Source organism: Chiloscyllium plagiosum, unplaced genomic scaffold (genome assembly GCF_037043375.1).
Source record: "Chiloscyllium plagiosum isolate Xiang-an unplaced genomic scaffold, Cpla_swu_hap1 HiC_scaffold_41, whole genome shotgun sequence".
NCBI classification, from domain to species: Eukaryota; Metazoa; Chordata; class Chondrichthyes; order Orectolobiformes; family Hemiscylliidae; genus Chiloscyllium; species Chiloscyllium plagiosum.
The window spans coordinates 41,997,798-42,019,011 of record NW_028270179.1 but is presented as its reverse complement, the minus strand read 5'-3'; the positions used below and the strand labels follow the sequence as shown (position 1 = coordinate 42,019,011).

Here is a 21,214-nt window from a genome sequence, read left to right as displayed (position 1 = left end):
ACTTCCAGGACAGGGACAGCACGGGGTGAGATACAGAGTAAAGCTCCCTTTACACTGATCCCCCATCAAACACTCCCAGGACAGGGACAGCACGGGGTGAGATACAGAGTAAAGCTCCCTTTACACTGATCCCCCATCAAACACTCCCAGGACAGGGACAGCACGGGGTTAGATACAGATAAAGCTAAATCTACACTGTTCCCCCCATCAAACACTCCCAGGGACAGGGACAGCACGGGGTGAGATACAGAGTAAAGCTCCCTTTACACTGATCCCCCATCAAACACTCCCAGGACAGGGACAGCACGGGGTTAGATACAGATAAAGCTAAATCTACACTGTCCTCACAATCCTGGACAGGGTCAGCATGAGGTTAGATACAGAGTAATGGTCCCACTACGCTGTCCCCCATCCCAGAAACAGCACGGGGTTAGATACAAAGTAATGGTCCCTCTACATTGCCCGCATCCCAGGGACAGCACGGGGTTAGATACAGAGTATAGCTCACTCTACACTGTTCCCCATACCAGTGAGAGCATGGGGTTAGATACAGAGTAAAGCTCACTCTACACTGTCCTCACCATCTCAGGACAGGGACAGCACGGGGTTGGATACAGAGTAATGGTCTCTCGACACTGTCCCCCACCCCAGGGAAAGCACGGGGTTAGATAAAGCATAAAGTTCCGTCCACACTGTCCCCCCATCAAACACTCCCAGGGCAGGGGCAGCACGGGGTTAGATATAGAGTAAAGCTCACTCTACACTGTCCCCTTTAAACACTGCCAGGACAGAGACAGCACAGGGTTAGATTCAGAGTAAAGCTCCATCCACACTGTCCCCCCATCAAACACTCCCAGGGACAGGGACAGCACGGGGTTAGATACAGAGTAATGGTCCCTCCACACTGTCACCCCATCCCAAGAAAAGCAAGGGGTTAGATGCAGAGTAATGCTATCACTATACTGTTCCCCCATCAAACACGCCCAGGACAGGGTCAGCACGGAGTTAGATACAGAGTAAAGCTCCCTCTACACTGTCCCCCATCAAACACGCCCAGGACAGGGTCAGCACGGAGTTAGATACAGAGTAAAGCTCCCTCTACACTGTCACCCATCAAACACTCCCAGCACAGGGAAAGCATGGGGTTAGATACAGAGTAAAGCCCACTCAACACTGTCCCCCATCAAACACTCCCAGGACAGGGACAGCACGGGGTTAGATACAGAGTAAAGCTCCCTCCACACTGCAATACTCAAATGCTTTGTTCTTGTTTTATTTGACTTACCTGTTGATTGATGAAACTTACAAACTCTTTCAGTTTCTTCTGCCTCAGTTTCTCGATTGCTGAGGCGAATGTATTCCGGTACAAACTGTAGAATTTCTCAATCTTGTCAGTCAGATGTTCCTTCAATTCAGTGACCTCTTTCTCATTCTCCCCCTCACTCATCAACAGATATGGTCGAAAATCCTGAATCAGCTCATCTGCCTTTTTATCCAGACACTTCCTCATCGATGCTGGAGTGGTCTTCAGTATCACCATGATATCCTCATTACCCCGATGCTGAAATCAACACACACGGATCAGCTTAGACCTCTTTATTAAACACGCCCAGGGACAGAGACAGCATGGGGTTAGATACAGAGTAAAGCTTCCTCCACACTGTCCCCCACCCTCCATCCCAGGACAGGGACAGCACAGGGTAAAGCTCCCTCTATACTGTCCCCCCATCAAACACACCCAGGGACAGGGACAGCACGGGGTTAGATACAGAGTATAGCTCCCTCTCCCCTGTCTCCCCATCAAACACTCGCCAGACAGGGACAGCACGGGGTTAGATATTGAGTAAAGGTCCATCTAAACTGTCCCCCCATGAAACACTCCCAGGGACAGGGACAGAACGGGGTTAATTACAGAGTAAAGCTCCCTCTACACTGTCCCCCATCAAATCCTCCCAGTTCAGGGACAGCATGGGGTTAGATACAGAGTAAAGCTCCCTCTACACTGTCCCCCATCAAACACTCCCAGCACAGGGGCAGCACGGTGTTAGATATAGAGTAAAGTTCCTTCTACACTGTCCCCCCATGAAACACTCGCCAGGCAGGGACAGCATGCGGTTAGATTCTGAGTAAAGGTCCATCTCCAGGTTTTTAAGGAGCAGGGTGAGCAGCCAAAAGTATTGGTACACATCGGTACAATGATATGGGTAGGAAAAGGGTGGAGGACCTGGAAAGAGAATATGGGGAGTTTAGGTTGGAAGCTAAGAAGTAGGATGACCAGAGTAGTAATCTCAGGATTGCTACCAGTGCCATGGGATCATGGGACTAGGAACAGAGAGTGAGTGCAGCAAAACACGTAGCTGCAGGGCTGGTTTGGGAAGGAGGAATTCAGATATATAGATCATTGGGATACCTTCTGGGGAAGGTGGGACCTGTACAAGAAGGACAGGTTGCACCTGAACTGGAGGGGCACCAATACCCTGGGCAGGAGGTTCGGGAGAGTTTAAACTAGTTTGGCAGGGGGGTGGGAACTGGAGCCATGGATCAGAGGATGGGATAGCTGGTGAACAGGCAGACACAGCATGCAGAGAGTCTGTGAGGAAAGATAGAGATTTGATAGGGCAAAGATGCAGTCAGTGTGATGTGTTGAAGTGTATCTATTTATTGGGAGTTTTCTAGAGAACCCCCAGTAGCAACAGAGACACAGAGGAGCAGATTGGTCAGCAGATTTTGGAAAGATGCAGAAGTAACAGGGTTGTTGTCATGAGTGACTGCAACTTCCCTAATATTGAATGGTATGTCCTTGGTGCAAATAGTTGGATGGAGCAGATTTTGTCAGGTGTGTCCAGGAAGGATTCCTGACTCAATATGTAGATAGGCCGACTAGAGGGGAGGCCATATTGAATTTGGTGCTTAGCAATGAGCCAGATCATCGGAGGGAGAGCATTTTGGTGACAGTGATCACAACTCCCTGACCTTTACTATAGTCATGGAGAGGAATAGGAGCAGACAGTGTGGGAAAGTATTTAATTGGGGTAGGGGGAATTACAATATTATCAGGCAGGAACTGTGCAGTGTTACGACACGGGGTAAACCCCTCTGCTAATTTAAACCCGACACACAGATGCTCACCTCGTGCCATAATCTGTTAAAATTCAAGAGGCAAAGAACTATCCCAGAGGTCACTATTTAAAGTAAAATTTAACAATTTTATTCTTTAAGTCCTACAGGGAACATTAAAACAACAGCTATTTCCAACTTCTTTCTCTTAAAGCTATCTTGGATCTCCCACTCTACAATACTGGTCTGATAAAAGCTGAAAATGTGTTGCTGGAAAAGTGCAGCAGGTCAGGCAGCATCCAAGGAGCAGGAGAATCGACGTTTCGGGCATGAGCCCTCCTTCAGGAATCCTGCTCCTTGGATGCTGCCTGACCTGCTGCGCTTTTCCAGCAACACATTTTCAGCTCTGACCTCCAGCATCTGCAGACCTCACTTTCTCCTGGTCTGATAAAAAACCCTGATTAAATTTGCAACAACATTCAACTTTCAAAACCAGCCGTCTCAGAATCTTCTCTTTGTATCTTCCTCTATAGATTTTCCTCTGTCATCTTTTCTTCAGTATTCTGCTTCACAGGTCTCCATATGAAGAGGTTCCCTTCAGACACTTATCCATCTTACAGTCGAGACTTGTTGGTGCTTGGCAGTTCACCCCCTAACTGTACAAAATGTCTGGTTTCATACCCCAAAACATCGGATCATTTCATTGGGTTTGATGTCATCAAAAACATTATATTTCAAATTTGATGTGAGTTTGGTATTTTGGGGCATAATTTACACTGAGTGGCTCAATTTGAATTTGTCTCTGTTCCACAGCAACACAACTATTTGTTTCGACCAAGTGTTAGAATTTTACCTTGTTCAGGACCCTCTGCGCTTTCAGTCAGTCCTTGCTCACTTTTCAATCCTCTTAAAGGAACAGTACACACCTACACCTTCATAACACCTCCCTCTTTAAGAAAAATGAACCATCATAATAACAAGATAGCTTTTTTTCCCTCTATTCTTTAACCACATTACCATAACTTACAGAGAACTTTAATCTAAGTTCATTTTGAACTTCTCACCATATATGTAACATTGGATGAATCCCAATCTCATCAGTTAAATCTGCGATAACGCATTTTCTTACGACCTGATTTGATGTGAATTGAAAGTCTGTAACATGAAACTCCAATGAAATAGTCTCACATTCTTTCTTTCAAGTGTTCCAAGAATGTAAGAGGATTGTGATCCGTGTACAAACCTTCTCCAACACACTGTTCATGATATACACATTAAAATGTTATAAGGCCAGTACCAATCTCAATAATTCTTTTTCAATCGTGGAGTATTTCCTCAGGTGGATGCTGAGTTTCTTTGAAAAGTAACCAACTGGCAGTTCGATCCTATCCTCATCTTCCTGTAGCAATACACCTTCAACTCCTCGGTCACTAGCAAATTGGAGCAGGGGTTCATATTGCTTTTAAATGGTCGAATGCCTCCTGGTATTGTTCTGTCCACCGAAACTTTATGTTCTTCCTCAGCAAATCGTTTAACGGTGTCACTACACTGCTGAATATTGGAACAAACTTCTGTTTAGTCCCAAGAATGAAATCACCTCTTTCTTCAAGGTTGGGCGTGGAAATTCCTCGATGGCCTTCGTCTTTGCGTTCTGTGGGGTCAACCTTCCATGACCGATGTTATATCCCAAGAACGTCACCTCTGCTTTTGTGAATTCAGTTTTATTTACGTTTATCACCAGTTCTGCTTCTTGTAGTCATTCAACAAGCTCTGCCAACTGATCTTTCCAGATCTTATTAAAGATCACTACATCGTCCAAGTGGACTGTACAGTTTGTTAGCCCAGCTACAACTCTGTTCATGAGTCTTTGGAATGTGGAGGGTGCATTCTTCATTTCAAAGGACATCACTTTGAACTGATATAGCCCATTTGGGGTTACAAACGCAGAAATTTCTTTAGCCGCCTCTGATAAAGGTACCTGCCAGTAACCATGCCGTAAGTCCAACTTGATGGTGTAATTGGCTTGTCCAACTTTCTCGATATAGCCCTCCAATCTCGGTATGGAATAGGAGTCTGATTTTGTAACAGCGTTGACCTTCCGATAATCCACACAAAATCGACAAGTCCCATCCAGTTTGGGAGCTATGATAATCAGCAAACTTCACTCGCTCTGGCTTGGTTCGATGATGTCCTCCTCAAGCATATCCTCCACCTCCATCTGGACCTGTCTGGCTTTGAAAGGATTAAGCCGATAGGGGTGTTGTTTTATTGGAACAGCATTCCTTACGTCTACTTCATGTATAAGAGCATTAGTCCTCCACATCTGATTCCTACATATGTCCTCATGCTGCAGGAACAAACCTTTTAACGGTGTTCTTTGCTCCTGAGACAGATAGCTTATTCATCTATTCCACTCCTCAAGGACTTTTCATTTTTTAACATATTTTCAGGCACCTCAAAATCCACATCATTTGGATTTGATTCCTCACTCTGCGGGGCAGTAACTAACACCTGTTTCTCCATTTCTTTCTCTCTTCGAGTTCTCTGGAGGGGACCTACACATTCATTTATAACCCACATGAAAAAGTACTTTGTTTGTGTACCTTAGCCTGAGTCTTTTGTACCCCTCAGTGACCTCCTGAGGTAGTATGTCCTGTAACACCTCCTGTCTATGCTAACGGCAACACAATCTGGTACACTTCGGCCCATTTCTCCTCTGCACTAACCTGCCGTGGTCTCCATTTCCACCTTAGGATTCTATCCTTCAGATATGATTTGGAGATGCCGGTGTTGGACTGGGGTGTACAAAGTTAAAAATCACACAACACCATGTTATAGTCCAACAGGTTTAATTGGAAGCACTAGCTTTCGGAGTGACGCTCCTTTATCCACCTGATGATGGAGTGCCGCTCTGAAAGCTAGTGTGCTTCCATTTAAACCTGTTGGACTATAACCTGGTGTTGTGTGATTTTTAACTTTGTCCATTCTTCAGACAATAACCCTCAGTAACATTTTTTGACTCCTTTTCAGTGAATCCATCCACACATATATATCTTTTATCATCTTGTCTTTCTGTTGCAAGTCCCTTAGCCTTTCAGGACTAAACACTTCTGTCTGACCCTCTGCCTGTTCAGGATTTTCCTGCACCATTACATCAAACAGGTTGTCTGCTGACTAAACCTCAATTCCTTAATCTTTCTGTTTAGTTTCTGTTTGGTGCTGTGACTTGTGACTGTGGGATCTGGTTACTACACAGTTTGGGAAAATACTAGGATATTTTTCTTTTAACTCCTCAGTTTCTTGGTCTTATTAGACTTTTTTCTTCGAATCCCTACAGTGTGAAAACAGGCCCCTTGGCCCAACAAGTCCACACTGACCCTCGGAAGAGTATTCCACCCAAACCCATTCCCCAACATTTACCCCTGACTAATGCACCGAACCCACATATCCCTGAACACTATGGGCAATTTAGCATGGCCAATTCACCTACTTTGCACATCTTTTGGATTGTGGGAGGAAACCGGAGCATCCAGAGGAAACCCACGCAGACACAAGGAGAATGTGCAAACTCCACACAGTCACCCAAGGCTGGAATTGAACCCTGGTCCCTGGCGCTGTGAGGCAGCAGTGCTAACCACTGTTCCATTGTGCCACCCAAGAAAAAAACTAAAGGTTTTCCTTGGGCTTCTCCACAACAAAGGGTGTTACTCCCACCTTGGATCCTGCTAAATGATTCCTAAGAACAAACTGGATTCCTGGAACTGACACTTTTACTTCCCCAGTCCAGAGTTGGCACTCCGATCTGATCTTACACAGGTGAACGTCACATTTCTGTCCATCTTTCCACAAATGACCACACTCTCGGGTAACATGTCAGAAAGAGTGCAAATACATTCATCTCTTACTATTAGTGACCGATTAGATCCTGTATCTCTCAAAATTATTACTTCTTGACCTTCTCCCCTTGTTCTTTCTAAGTAAACTTTACCCACAGCGGTGAATTCTTCATAGAGGTCAGGCATTAACTCCATACTCAGCCCCTGCCTAGGCTGGGCACACTCCTTTGGATCCTCGACTGTTTTTAGGGTTTCCTTTACTACTTTCACTAATGGCACTGCCTTAGCTTCTTTTACCACATCTTTTCCCACAGCCTTTCTTTAATGACCAGCACTGTGACTTTACGTGCCCCACCTTATCACAGTGGAAACACCTAAGGCATTTCACCTCCATTCCACCCTCTGGGGCTTCGTTTTTATCCTGTGGTAAACGATTACGAGTGTGTTTTACTCTTTCTTTTGTAGTGTAGGATCTCCCCTTCTTCCAATTTCTATCCCTCACAGGATGGAATTCTTGCCGGAAGCTGAAGTTTGCCTGATGCACCAATGTGTGTTCATCTGCCATCTGTGCTACTGTTCTCACTTCTTGAACTTTCTGTTCATCCACATGAATCCTTACCATCTCTGGGAGTGAGTATTTAAACTCCTCCAGCAGAATAATCTCTCTTACAGCCTCATAGGTCTTACCTATTTTTAAGGCCTGCACCCGCAGCTATCAAAATGGCTATGTTTAATTCTTTCAAACTCAACGTAAGTCTGACCTGGTTCCTCTTTTATGTTTCTGAACTGCTGTCTATATGCTTCTGGTACCAACTGATAAGCACTTAAAATAGTCTTTTTGACATCTCCATAATCTCTTAACCCCTCATCTGACAACACTGCAAATACCTCACGAGCTCTGTCTACCAGTTTAGTCAGAACTAGCATTACCCACAAGTTCTCTGACCACTCCATCTGCCTAGCCAATGTTTCAAATGAAATAAAGAAGACTTCAACATCTTTCTCATCAAAATGCAGCAATGTTTTAACATAATTGTACACATCATCACCTTCTCCCTTCATCATCATCCTGTTAACTTGACTTTCCTGACTAACTCACAACTTCTTAAGTTGAAATTCTCTCTCCCTTTCTCTCTCTGTTTTTCCTCTCTCTCTGCTCAGCTAAGAACCTTCTCTCTTTTTTTCCTCTCTCTCCCTATCTCTCTATTTTTCCTCTCTCTCTTTTTCTCCTCTCATGGCTCTTCTTTCCTTTATCTTCTAACTCCATTTGCCTCAATTGCAATTAAAGTTTGTCTAACTCTACTGCACTTGTCTGTTTCTCTGATACACCTAAGTGCCTGACTAAGTCCATTACAATTTCAGCTTTCCTTTTGTCCCTGGTTAAACCCATTCTAACCTATCTGCTAATTCTAAAAGTATGCCCTTCCTCTGTCTTTCTAAACTTTCCTGGCAAATTTGGGAAGCATCTTCAAACCCCAGAACCTCTTCAGCAATGTTAAAAGCCATTTCTCTCACTTTGAATATAACCAACCACAAGTAAAGAAATTAAACAAATTGTCTTTTATTTAAAGATCTGGGACACTAATCGGCAAGTGTTTAAACCTACTGGGATCTTTTGTACCTTAAATCTGTTCAAATCTCAGATTAAATCTGTCTAAACCTGTCCAAATCTATCCAAATCCCAGAACCGAGCCCCAAATTGTTACAACATGGTGGTGAACCCTTCTGTTAATTCAACCAAACACCCAGAAAAGCTCACCTCACCTCACCTCATGATATGTTAAAATATGAGGGTCAGAGAAGTCCCCAAATTCCACTATTTAAAGAAAGTAACATCAATTTTTTTTAAACTCTAAAAGTGAACATTAAAAGAATATTCACAACTCTAAGCCTCTCTTTCTCTTAACTGCTTATTCTCTGCCTCCAACGCTATAACAATATACTGTTCCAACAAAACACTTGTTAAAATTACATCAGCTTAATTTCAAAACCGTACAGCCACTGTCATCGTCGGTGTCTGTCTTCTTCCAGCTGAAGATCTCCCTGGGTTGTCTTCTTTCTTTTACTGTGAATATGTTTGATATTCACAGTACCTTTGATTGAGAGTAATTCCTAATTTCTTGAATCTGTTTTGATGGCAGTTGCTCTGTCATTTTTCTATCCCCAACTTCGGATTGTCACATTGGTTCAATGTTGGCAAAACAATAAATTCAAACTCAATTGGGTTTTAGTATCCTGAGGCATAATTCAAACTGATTGATTAAATTCAAATTGTTGTCAAAACAGCAACAAAACTCTGGTATCCCTTTCACAGCTGTGTGTTACATACTTTCAGTTTTCCAGTACCTCTGAGACTGCTCTTGTTAGCTCTCAGTGCAGAATAGCATTCATTCTCTATTAAAGGTACAGTACACGCTTTCAACTTCATAACATTAGACAAACTGCCAAAAATAAAACCGAATCAAACCAGAGAAAAGCTGAGCTGGGGGAACTGGCCATTCCCCTTTCATTGCACAAGTGGTTTTTTTAAACTTGTTAGCCTTTTACCTGAGGCAGTATCTGTTGCCTATCCAAACTGGCCCTGAAACCCATCCTAGCCAGACGTTTAGGAATTGCTGCTTTCATGACCTCTCTGAAAAGAAAAGCCAAGGACAACAGAACCTTGTTAAAGGAGCAGCATCGTCACTCGATAGAGGTCGACAAGAGATGAGAGGCAGAGACAGAGTGGATAGCTAGAGACTTTTACCCAGGGCTATCATGAAGGGACATAATTTTAAGGTGATTGGAGGAAGTTTCAGGGGAAATGTCAGAGGTAAGTTCTTTGCACAGAAAGTGGTGGGCGTGTGGAATGCACTGCCAGCAGTGATTGTAGAGTCTGACAGATTAGGGACATGGGATGCTAGTAAAATGTAGGGTACATAGGTTAGTTTTATCTTGGAAAGAAGGCTGCCACAACGTCAAGGGCCAAAGGGCCTGTACCGTGTTGTACTGCTCTATGTTCCATGCAATGACACAGTGATATCAACAAGTTTCATCCCAACATCAGACATAACATGGACTCCTCTTTAGTATCTGTCTCATTCTTGGAAACATTCATCTCCATCAAGAACGGGCACCTCATTACCTCACTCTACCGCAAACCCATGGATAATCTCACAATGCTGCACTTCTCTATATTAGAACAGCCATCCCCTACGGACAAGCCCTACACATACACAGCATCTGTTCAGATGAGGGAGAATGCGACAGACACCTGAAGGTGCAGAAGGACACCCTCATAAGGACCGAGTACAATGCTCAACTCATCCATCGTCAGTTCTGAGATGCCACAGCGAGAAAGTGTATTGACCTCCTCAGGAGACAGACATGGGATACGACCAATAGGGTACCCTTCGATGTCCAGTTCTTCATGGGAGCGGAGAAACTACATCATGTCGATTGGGTTGGGATATCTGGTCGGTATGGACGGGTTGGACCAAAGGGTCTGTATCCATGCTTTACATCTCTATGACTCTATGTTCTTCGCAGCCTGCAATACATTATCAATGAGGACGAGCACCTCACCAAACCTTCTCTACGCCTTCAATTCTCACCTTCAAACAACCGCCAACCTTAAACCGACCACCGTTCGCAGCAAACTGCCCAGCCTTCAGGACAACATTGACCACAACACCGTATAACCCTGTCACGGCAACCACTGCAAGATGTACAAAGTTAACGATCACACAACACCAGGTTATATTCCAACAGGTTTATTTGGAAGCACTAGCTTTCAGAGTGCTGTTCCTTCATCAGGTGGTTGTGGAGGACACAATTGTAAGACACAGAAATTATGGGAAAAGTTTACAGTATGATGCAACTGAAATTATACATTGAAAAAGACCTTGATTTCTTGATTGTTTGTTAAGTCTCCCATCTGTTAGAGTGACCATGTCAGTTTCACTTCTTTCACATGTAAGTCGCGAAACTTGTTAAAAAAGTTACATTCTCAGGTGAACTTTAACTATTGGTGTCAGCCTAGATAATGCGATGAAGGTGTTAGCCCCCTGTGTAATGTTGTCTGTGCGATAATGTTTAGACTGATTCTAGCAGCATGGTGGCACAGTGGTTAGCAATGCTGCCTCGCAGCGCCAGAGACCCGGGATCAATTCCCGCCTCAGGCGACTGACTGTGTGGAGTTTGCACATTCTCCCCGTGTCTGCGTGGGTTTCCTCCGGGTGCTCCGGTTTCCTCCCACAGTCCAAAGATGTGCAGGTTAGATGAATTGGCCATGTTAAATTGTCCGTAGTGTTAGGTAAGGGGTAAATGTAGGGGTAGGGGTAGGGGTATGGGTGGTTTGCGCTTCGGCGGGTCGGTGTGGACTTGTTGGGCCGAAGGGCCTGTTTCCACACTGTAAAGTAATCTAATCTAATCTAATCTAAAAAATGATTTAACAGGGATTCATGCAGTTTTTGAGAAAAGTACAATGTAACTCTGCAAGTACAAATTCACTCCACAAATGTGTGTGTGAGTGTGTGTGTGTGGGGGGGGGGGGGGGAGGTTGTGAGTGTCTGTGTGAGAGAGAGTGTATGTGTATGTGTGTAAATGTAAAGGGTCTAAGTCTGTGAGAGGGTGCATGTGAGAGTGTGGAAGTATGTGTGTCTGTTGGAGTGAGTGAGTGAGTGAGTGAGTGAGTGAGTGAGTGTGTGTGTGTGTGTGTGTGTGTGTGTGGAGGGGGCGGGGGGGAGGTTGTGAGTGTCTGTGTGAGAGAGAGAGTGTATGTGTATGTGTGTAAATGTAAAGGGTCTAAGTCTGTGAGAGGGTGCATGTGAGAGTGTGGAAGTATGTGTGTCTGTTGGAGTGAGTGAGTGAGTGAGTGAGTGAGTGAGTGAGTGAGTGAGTGTGTGTGTGTGTGTGTGTGTGTGTGTGTGTGTGTGTAGTGCATGGTGGTCACCTGTAATGTGAGGGCATCCCTGTGGGTACCAAACTTAGCTATCAGCCTCTGCTCGGCCACTTTTCACTGCTGCCTGTCCCAAAGTCCGCATTGGAGGATGGTCACCCGAAGGTCCGGGGTCGAATGTCCCAGACTGCTGAAGTGTTCTCCAAATAGACGGGAACACTCCTGGCTGGTGATTATTGTGTGGTGCACATTCATCTGTTGCAGTAGCCCCTGCTCAGTTGCACCAATGTACCATCCCTCAGAGCATCCTTGCCTGCAGGGTATGTGATATACAATGTTGGCTGAGTCACCTGTAGTGTCACGTGAAGCCAAGGTCCCAATTAAGGCCATAGGTGAAAGTGGGTACTGCACATGGGAGGTGTCCCCACACATAAAGGTGGTATCCATGTCGACACTCTGACACGTATTGCAGCACCTACCGTGACAGGGTTGTCTCCAAATCATGACTGCAAGACGTGTCAGAGTATCGACATGGATACCACCATTACATGTGGGGATACCACCCACCATGTACACAGGTATTCATGTGACTCAGCCAACATTGTATATTTCATACCCTGCGGGCAAGGATGCCCTGAGGGATGGTACATTGGTGAGACCAAACAGATGCTACGACAATGTAATAATCGCCAGACAGGAGTGTTCCCTCCCAGTCAGGGGAACACTTCAGCAGGTGGGGACATTTGGCCTTGGACCTTCGGGTGACCATCCTCCAAGGTGGACTTCAGGATAGGCAACAATGCAGAGTGGCTGAGCAGAGGCTGATAGCCAAGTTCAGTACCCATGGGGATGGTCTTAACTGGAGTCAAGATTAGAGTGGTGCTGGAAAAGAACAGCAGGTCAGGCAGCATCCAAGGAGCAGGAAAACTGACGTTTCGGGCAGGAGCCTTCATCACCTCCTCGGATGCTGCCTGACCTGCTGTGCTTTTCCAGCACCACTCTAATCTTGACTCTAATCTCTAGCATCTGCTGTACCCACTTTCGCCTATGGCCTTAACTGGGACTTTGGCTTCATGTGACACTACAGGTGATCCCATTGTACTACACAATCTCTCTCACACACACGCGAGCACACACACACTCTCACTCTCACGTACACACACACACAAACACACTCTCGCCGCTTCCCCCACAACACACACACACACACACACAAACACTCTCTCTCTATCTCTCTCTTCCCCCTTCACCCACACACACACACTCGCACTCTCAGATGCGCACACACTCACACATAAATAAGTCAATGGGGCAAATTTGCATTTACAGAATAGTATTTGCAGATACATTCTATTTTGTTCAAAAAACACATTTGTAGGCACTCACTCCTAGTTTGGAAATAAAACTAGTCAGGGTTGAAATACAGGCAGTCTCTAACCTCACACCTTTAATGCATTGCCTGAGCTGAGATGTCACTTTTCTTGGGAATATGACTTGAAAGAAATTCTGGCATTTACATATTAATGAATCAAAACCTGTATCCTCAATTTAAAAGACTAAAGATTTAACAGCATTCTTGGTTTGTTCAATATTTCTCATCAGTTGTATGACACTAATCATTTGCTATAAATTCTGTGTCCTGTCCCACTAGCTACCTGTCAAAAGAGCAGCGCTCCGAAAGCTTGTACTTCCAAATAAACCTGTTGGACTATAAACTGGTGTTGTGAGACTTTTAACCATTTTTTTTGACTTACCTGTTGATTGATGAAACTTTCAAACTCTTTCAGTTTCTTCTGCCTCAGTTTCTCGATTGCGGAGGTGAATGTATTCCCGTGTGATATGCAGAAGTTCTCAATCATCTCATTCAGATGTTCCTTCAATTGAGTGACCTTCTTCTCACTCTCCCCCTCACTCAGCAACAGATGTGACTGGAAATCCCTGATCAGCTCACAGGCCTTTTTATCCAGACACTTCCTCATCGATGCTGGAGTGGTCTTCAGTATCACCATGATATCCTCATTACCCCGATGCTGAAATCAACACACACGGATTAGCTTAGACCTCTTTATTAAACACGCCCAGGGACAGAGACAGCATGGGGTTAGATACAGAGTAAAGCTCCCTCTACACTGTCCCCCCATCAAACACACCCTGGGACAGGGACAGCACGGGGTTAGATACAGAGTAAAGCTCCCTCTACACTGTCCCCCCATCAAACACTCCCAGGGACAGGGACAGCACGGGGTTAGATACAGAGTAAAGCTCCCTCTACACTGTCCCCCCATCAAACACACCCAGGGACAGGGACAGCACGGGGTTAGATACAGAGTAAAGCTCCCTCTACACTGTCCCCCCATCAAACACTCCCAGGGACAGGGACAGCACGGGGTTAGATACAGAGTAAAGCTCCCTCTACACTGTCCCCCCCATCAAACACTCCCAGGGACAGGGACAGGGACAGCACGGGGTTAGATACAGAGTAAAGCTCCCTCTACACTGTGCCCCCATCAAACACTCCCAGGGACAGGGACAGCACGGGGTTAGATACAGAGTAAAGCTCCCTCTACACTGTGCCCCCATCAAACACTCCCAGGGACAGAGACAGCACGGGGTTAGATACAGAGTAAAGCTCCCTCTACACTGCCCCCCCATCAAACACTCCCAGGGACAGAGACAGCACGGGGTTAGATACAGAGTAAAGCTCCCTCTACACTGTCCTCCCATCAAACACTCCCAGGGACAGGGACAGCACGGGGTTAGATACAGAGTAACGCTCCCTCTACACTGCCCCCTCATCAAACACTCCCAGGGACAAGGACAGCACGGGGTTAGATACAGAGTAAAGCTCCCTCTACACTGTCCCCACCTTCAAACACTCCCAGGGACAGGGACAGCACGGGGTTAGATACAGAGTAAAGCTCCCTCTACACTGTGCCCCCCATCAAACACTTCCAGGACAGGGACAGCACGGGGTTAGATACAGAGTAAAGCTCCCTCTACACTGTGCCCCCCATCAAACACTTCCAGGACAGGGACAGCACAGGGTTAGATACAGAGTAAAGCTTCCCCTACACTGTCCCCCCCATCAAACACCCCCAGGACAGGGACAGCACGGGGTTAGATACAGAATAAAGCTCCCTCTACACTGCCCCCCCATCCCAGGGACAAGGACAGCACGGGGTTAGATACAGAGTAAAGCTCCCTCTACACTGTTCCCCCATCAAACACTCCCAGGGACAGGGACAGCACGGGGTTAGATACAGAGTAAAGCTCCCTCTACACTGTTCCCCCATCAAACACTCCCAGGACAGGGACAGCACGGGCTTAGATACAGAGTAAAGCTCCCTCTACACTGTCCCCCATCAAACACTCCCAGGGACAGGGTCAGCACGGAGTTAGATACAGAGTAAAGCTCCCTCTACACTATCCCCATCAAATACTCCAGGACAGAATTCCGAGAGACAGGATTTATGATTATTATGAAAACCTTAGCTTGATTAGCATGGCTTTGTGTGGGGCAGGTCATGGCTCACAAAACGTATTGAATTCTTTGAGGATGTGACAAAACACCTTGATGAAGGTGGAGCAGTGGATGTGTGCATGGATTTTAACAAGCTGTTTAATGAGGTTCCCCACAGTAGGCTCATTCAGAATGTAAGGAGACATGGGATACAGGGAACTTTGGCTATCTGGATACAGAATTGACTGGCCGTTTGAAGACAGAGGGTGGTGGTAGATGGAAAGTATTCAGCCTGGAGCTCATGATCAGTGGTGTTCTGCAGGAATCTGGTCTGGGACGTCTGCTCTTTGTGATTTTTATAAATGAGTTGGATGAGGAAGTGGAAGGGTGAGTTACCAAGTTTGCTGATGACACGAAGATTGGTGGAGTTGTGGATAGTGTTACAGGTTGCAACGGGACATTGACAGGATGCAGAGCTGGGCTGCGAAGTAGCAGATGGAGTTCAGTCTGGAAAAGTGTGAAGTGATTCAGTTTGGAAGGTTGAATTTGAATGCAGATGACAGGGTTAAAGCAGGATTCTTGGCAGGGTGGAGGAACAGATGTATCTTGGGATCCAAGTCCATTGATCCCTCAAAGTTGCCACCCAAGTTGATAGAGTTATTAAGAAGTCATATGGTGCATTGGCTTTCATTAGCAGGGGTACTAGATTATAGAGTGGTGAGGTTATGCTGCAGCTCTATAGAGCCATCTTTGGGTCACACTTGGAATATTGTGTTCAGTTCTGGTTGCCTCATTATAGGAAGGATGTGGAAGCTTTAGAGAGAGTGCAGAGGAGATTTACCAGGAAGCTGCTGGGACTGGAGGGCATGCCTTATGAAGAAAGGTTGACAGAGCTACGGATTTTTTTCACTGGAGTGGAGAAGGATCAGAGGTGACTTGATAGAGGTGTGCAAGATGATTAGAAACACAGATAGAGTGAATAGCCAGAGACTTTTCCCAGGGCAGAAATGGCAAACGTGAGGGGGCATAATTTTAAGGTGATTGAGGGAAGGTTGAGCACAGATGTCAGAGGGAAGTTCTTTACATAGCGGATGGTGGGTGTGTGGAATGCACTGCCAGTAGTGGGATAGAGTCAGATACACCAGGGACATTTAAGCGACTCTTGGGTCGGCACATGGAAGATAGTATGTAGGTTAGTTTGATCCTAGAGCAGAATAAAAGTTCGGCACAACATCAGGAGTCAAAGGGCCTGTACTGTGCTGTACTGCTCCATGTTCCAGGACAGGGACAGCACGAGGTTAGATACAGAGTAAAGCTCTCTCTACACTGTCCCCCCATCAAACACTCCCAGGGACAGGGACAGCACGGAGTTAGATACAGAGTAAAGCCCCCTCTACACTGTCTCCTCATCAAACACTCCCAGGGACAGGGACAGCACGGGGTTAGATACAGAGTAAAGCTTCCTCTACACTGTCCCCTCTCCCATCCCAGGGACAGGGACAGCACGGGGTTAGATACAGAGCAAAGTTTACTCTACACTGTCTCCTCATCAAACACTCCCAGGGACAGGGACAGCATGGGGTTAGATACAGAGTAAAGCTGCCTCTACACTGTCCCACCAGCTCAGGGACAGGGACAGCACGGGGTTAGATACAGAGTAAGGCTTCTCTACACTGTCCCCTCACCAAACATTCCCAGGGACAGGGACAGCACGGGGTTAGATACAGAGTAAGGCTTCTCTACACTGTCCCCTCACCAAACATTCCCAGTGACAGGGACAGCACGGGGTTAGATACAGAGTAAAGCTTCCTCTACACTGTCCCCCCATCAAACACTCCCAGGGACAGGGACAGCACGGGGTTAGATACAGAGTAAAGCTCCCTCTACACTGTCCCCCCATCAAACACTCCCAGGGACAGGGACAGCACGGGGTTAGATACAGAGTAAAGCTCCCTCTACAGTTTTGAACCGAAAGTAAAGCTCTCCCTACACTGCATCCATCAAATATTCCCTGGAATCAGTGTTGGAATGGTTACCAAAGTGGCAAATTTCACTTGCTTTAGTTTGTTTTGTAAATTCTCCTTTAACTGTGTTTGGAAAAGCCTGGGTTTCGGCAGCAGATATTAATTTCATTGCCTTTTTGTTCATCTTTGTTCTGATGAAGTCACATGATTAATAACAAATTATATCTGCAGATCCAGTTTTATAATTCCTATTTGATCTGTTTTGCTATTCCTGTCCTTTCACATTATTGGGCCTCAGTTCCTGAAGTTTGAAAGGCATAAAACAGACACCTAGAATTGGCAACTCACACCCTGGAGTGGGTAGTCTGAAAACAAGCTGACATACTGCCTTAATACGGCACTAGAAATTGTTAAATATGTTTTCAAGGTGTCAGAAGGTTGCCTGGTATTCTTGCAGAACATGATTAAAACTAAACAGACATTTTTAATCAGAAGACTGGAAATAATCTTGTCCGAGCAAGCTAAGATCACAAACATTATGGATATAATAATGAAACAATGGATTTAATGAAAATAGAGAGGCTCAGTATCAAAAATAGATCTAGAGATAGGTCAGTAACCCCCGAAATGCAGTTAATGCAAACTGAACTGAGAAAATTGGAGATGGAATTCCAAAGGGTAGAAAAAGAGAAAGCATTTCAAAGAGCATTTGAACATTAAAGACAGGACCTTCAAAAGGAGGAAACGGTGAAACAAAGGGAATTTAAATTACAAATCATGCAGTGTAAGCAAGTTAAACCAGAAGAGGAAAGCCAGAGTCATAATCTATGGTTCAATCAGGAGATGTTTCTGATTGTCTTGGTCTCACCAAGATTTGAAAAGAAATGTTGTTTGAGAAGGCAGCAACCCAACTAAGGTGGTCAACCCCAGATTGGACACTGTCCATACAAAGTGGTTTAGAGGAATCTTCCAGAGATTATGATGAGATGAAAAAGGGTATTCGAAGCACATTTGGACTGGTCCCAGAAGCAAACAGACAGATGTTTCAGAATAGAACGAGACAGCCTGAACAGGCTAACATCACCAATTTTACCTGTGTCCCATACTTCCTTACTTTCTGAATGATTCTACCATGGGGAACCTCATCAAACACCTTGTTAAAATTCATGTACACCACATCACTGCTCTCCCTTCATTAATATGTTTTGTCACATCCTCAAAGAATTCAATAAGACTTGTGAGGCATGACCTGCTCCTCACAAAGCCATGCTGACTATCTCTAATCAAACTATACTTTTTCAATAAGTCATACAATATGGAATAGGCCCTTCGGCCCATTCAATCTGTCCATCCAAAGCTGCAATAAATGTACAGTGGTCCTACTTTTATACACTCCGTCCATGTCCCTCATAATCTTCTACCCCTCTCTCAGGCCCACCATGCTCACCCTTTTCTGCTCCAAATTAAACCCTCCCAGTTTATCCAGCCTCTCCTCACAGCTGAATTGCTCCATCCCAGGCAACATCCTGGGGAATCTTTGCTGCACCCCCTCCAGTACAATCACATCCTTCCTGTACTGTGGGGACCAGAACCACACACAGTACACCAACTGTGGTCTAACCAAAGTCCTGTACAGCTGCAATATAACCTCCCTGCTCTTGTAATCCACATAATGACTGAGAAAGGTAGATATTAACTTCCCTAAACCCACCTTGAGGGATCTGTGGACAAGCATCTCAAGATATCTCTGTCCCTTGGGACTCTACACTATCCTACCATTCATTGAGTATCCCCTTCTCTTGTCCCTTCTTCCATAGTACATCACCTCACATTTATCAGGGTGAAAACCTATCAGCCACTGATCTACCCATCTGACCAATCCATTTCTATCCTCCTGTACCCTAACACCATCTTCCTCACTGCCAATAGCCCGGTGAGCTTTGTATCAGCTACAAAGTGACTTATCATTACCCTCCATATTCTCACTGATGTTCTTTATCTATCTCAGAAACAGGAAGGGAGCCAGCACTGATCCCTGTGCCACATCACTGCACACCGGGCTCCAGTCATACAGACTACCTTCAACCACCACCCTCTGTCTCCTGTCACTGAGATAATTCTGGATGTGACTTGTCAAATTACCCTGAGTCCCATGAGCTCTTAACCTTCTTTATTAGGCTATCAGGTGGGACTTTGGTAAAGGCCATGCTAAAATTGATATGAACCTGTTTGTTAGGTATGATCTCCCTCTGACAAAGACACGCTGACTATCCCTGATCAAACCTTGCCTCTCCAAGTGGAGATTAATGTGCTCCTTCAGAACTTTCTCCAATACTTTCCCTACCTGTTAGAAACGGTACATATCTAATTGCTACTCCTTATTGTAGGAAAATAATTGATTGTGTCGTGTGAACATATTAACACAGTGCTATTGTACAGAAGACAATGAGAATGTACAAAATATAAAGAGCTGCAGATGTTGGAAATCTGAAACAAAAACATACAATCCTGTACAAACTGAGTAACATTTGTGGAGAGAAAGCAGTGATAACATTTCGGGATCAGTGACCTTTTGCCAGAACCTTCCTGACGAAGAATTACTGGACTCGAAACATTTAACTGGTTTCTCTCCACAGATGTTGCCAGACCTGCTGAGTTTCTCCAGCATTTTCTGGAGCCGTATGTGAATGTACAGCTGTGTCAACTAGTAAGTAGAGGAGGATATGAGAAAGAAGAATGAGAACTGAAGAGAATTGACAATTCCCAAACAGAGCTCTCCATTTCAGATTATCCAATGCGGAGATATTAGAGCGTTCAGACATTGTATTATTGTATATGGAGAAACGTCAACAGAGAGATATATTTAAACTGCTCAGAAAATACAAAGACATTTACAAAGATACACTTGGATAGGCCATATTAACTAAACGTGACATGGACCCGATAAAACAAAAGCCCTGTATTGGTTAATCTCAGAGAAACAGCCCAAAATAACAAAGGAAATTTAATACATGTTGGAGGATCTATTGATCAAACCAACTCAGAGTAATTGGAGTTCTCCTGTAGTATTGGTTCCTAAACCATATGGTTTAATTAGATTATGTGTAGACTGTAGGAAAGTTTGTGCAGTCAGTCAGAAAGACAGATTCACAACCCACTCCCAGACTAAAAGCTTGCATTGGTAGAGTTGTTAGCGTGTCATTCTTATATAAAATTGATTTGTTGAAATGATACTGACAAATAAGAGTTGACAACAAAAGTGAAGGAAAATTTTGCACGTCACACCCAATGGATTGCACTTTTGCCACACAAATGCCAGGCTCTGACCATCACCAATAAGAGACACTAACCACCACCCCAAGGCACTCAATGGTGTTCCCATCACTGAATTCCCCCCCACTATCTACATCCGGGGAGTTATCATAGATCAGAAACTCAGCTGGACTCACCACATAAACACAGTGGCTCGAAGGGAAGGTCAAAAGCTGGAGTCATAAAGGTGTAGAGTCAGAGAGTCATAGAGATGTACAGCACGAAAACAGACCCTTCGGTCCAACCTGTCCATGCCGACCAGATATCCCAACCCAATCTAGTCCAACCTGCCAGCACCCGGCCCATATCCCTCCAAACCCTTCCTATTCATACACCCATCTAAATGCCTCTTAAATGTTGCAAGTGTACCAGCCTCCACCACATCCTCTGGCAGCTCATTCCATACACGTACCACCCTCTGGGTGAAAAAGTTGCCCCTTAGGTCTCTTTTATAGCTTTCCCCTCTCACCTTAAACCTATGCCCCTCTAGTTCTGGACTCCCCGACCCCAGGGAAAAGACTTTGTCTATTTACCCTATCTATGTACTTACTTACATCACAGAAACATGTCCTTTGGTTCAACTCATCCATACCAACCAGATATTCTAACCTAATCTAGTCCCATTTGCCAGCACTTGGCCCATATCCCTCCAAATCCTTCCTGTCCATGTCCCCATCCAAATGCCTTTTCAACGTTGTCATTGTAC

The 21,214-nt window shown here is 45.1% G+C and overlaps 1 protein-coding gene across 9 annotated transcripts in view; it reads right to left on the bottom strand.

Moving 5' to 3' along the window:
• LOC122544759 (uncharacterized) overlaps positions 1 to 21,214 on the bottom strand; it is a 144,553-nt gene that overhangs the window by 37,112 nt on the left and 86,227 nt on the right. For all 9 annotated transcript variants that reach the window (XM_087981846.1, XM_087981849.1, XM_087981851.1 and 6 more), the window contains 2 exons: positions 13,527 to 13,802; positions 1,286 to 1,561 (listed from right to left, as the gene is read on the bottom strand). In XM_087981846.1, the coding sequence (XP_087837972.1) occupies positions 1,286 to 1,561; positions 13,527 to 13,802 (552 nt within the window). The remainder of the gene's footprint in view (positions 1 to 1,285; positions 1,562 to 13,526; positions 13,803 to 21,214) is intronic.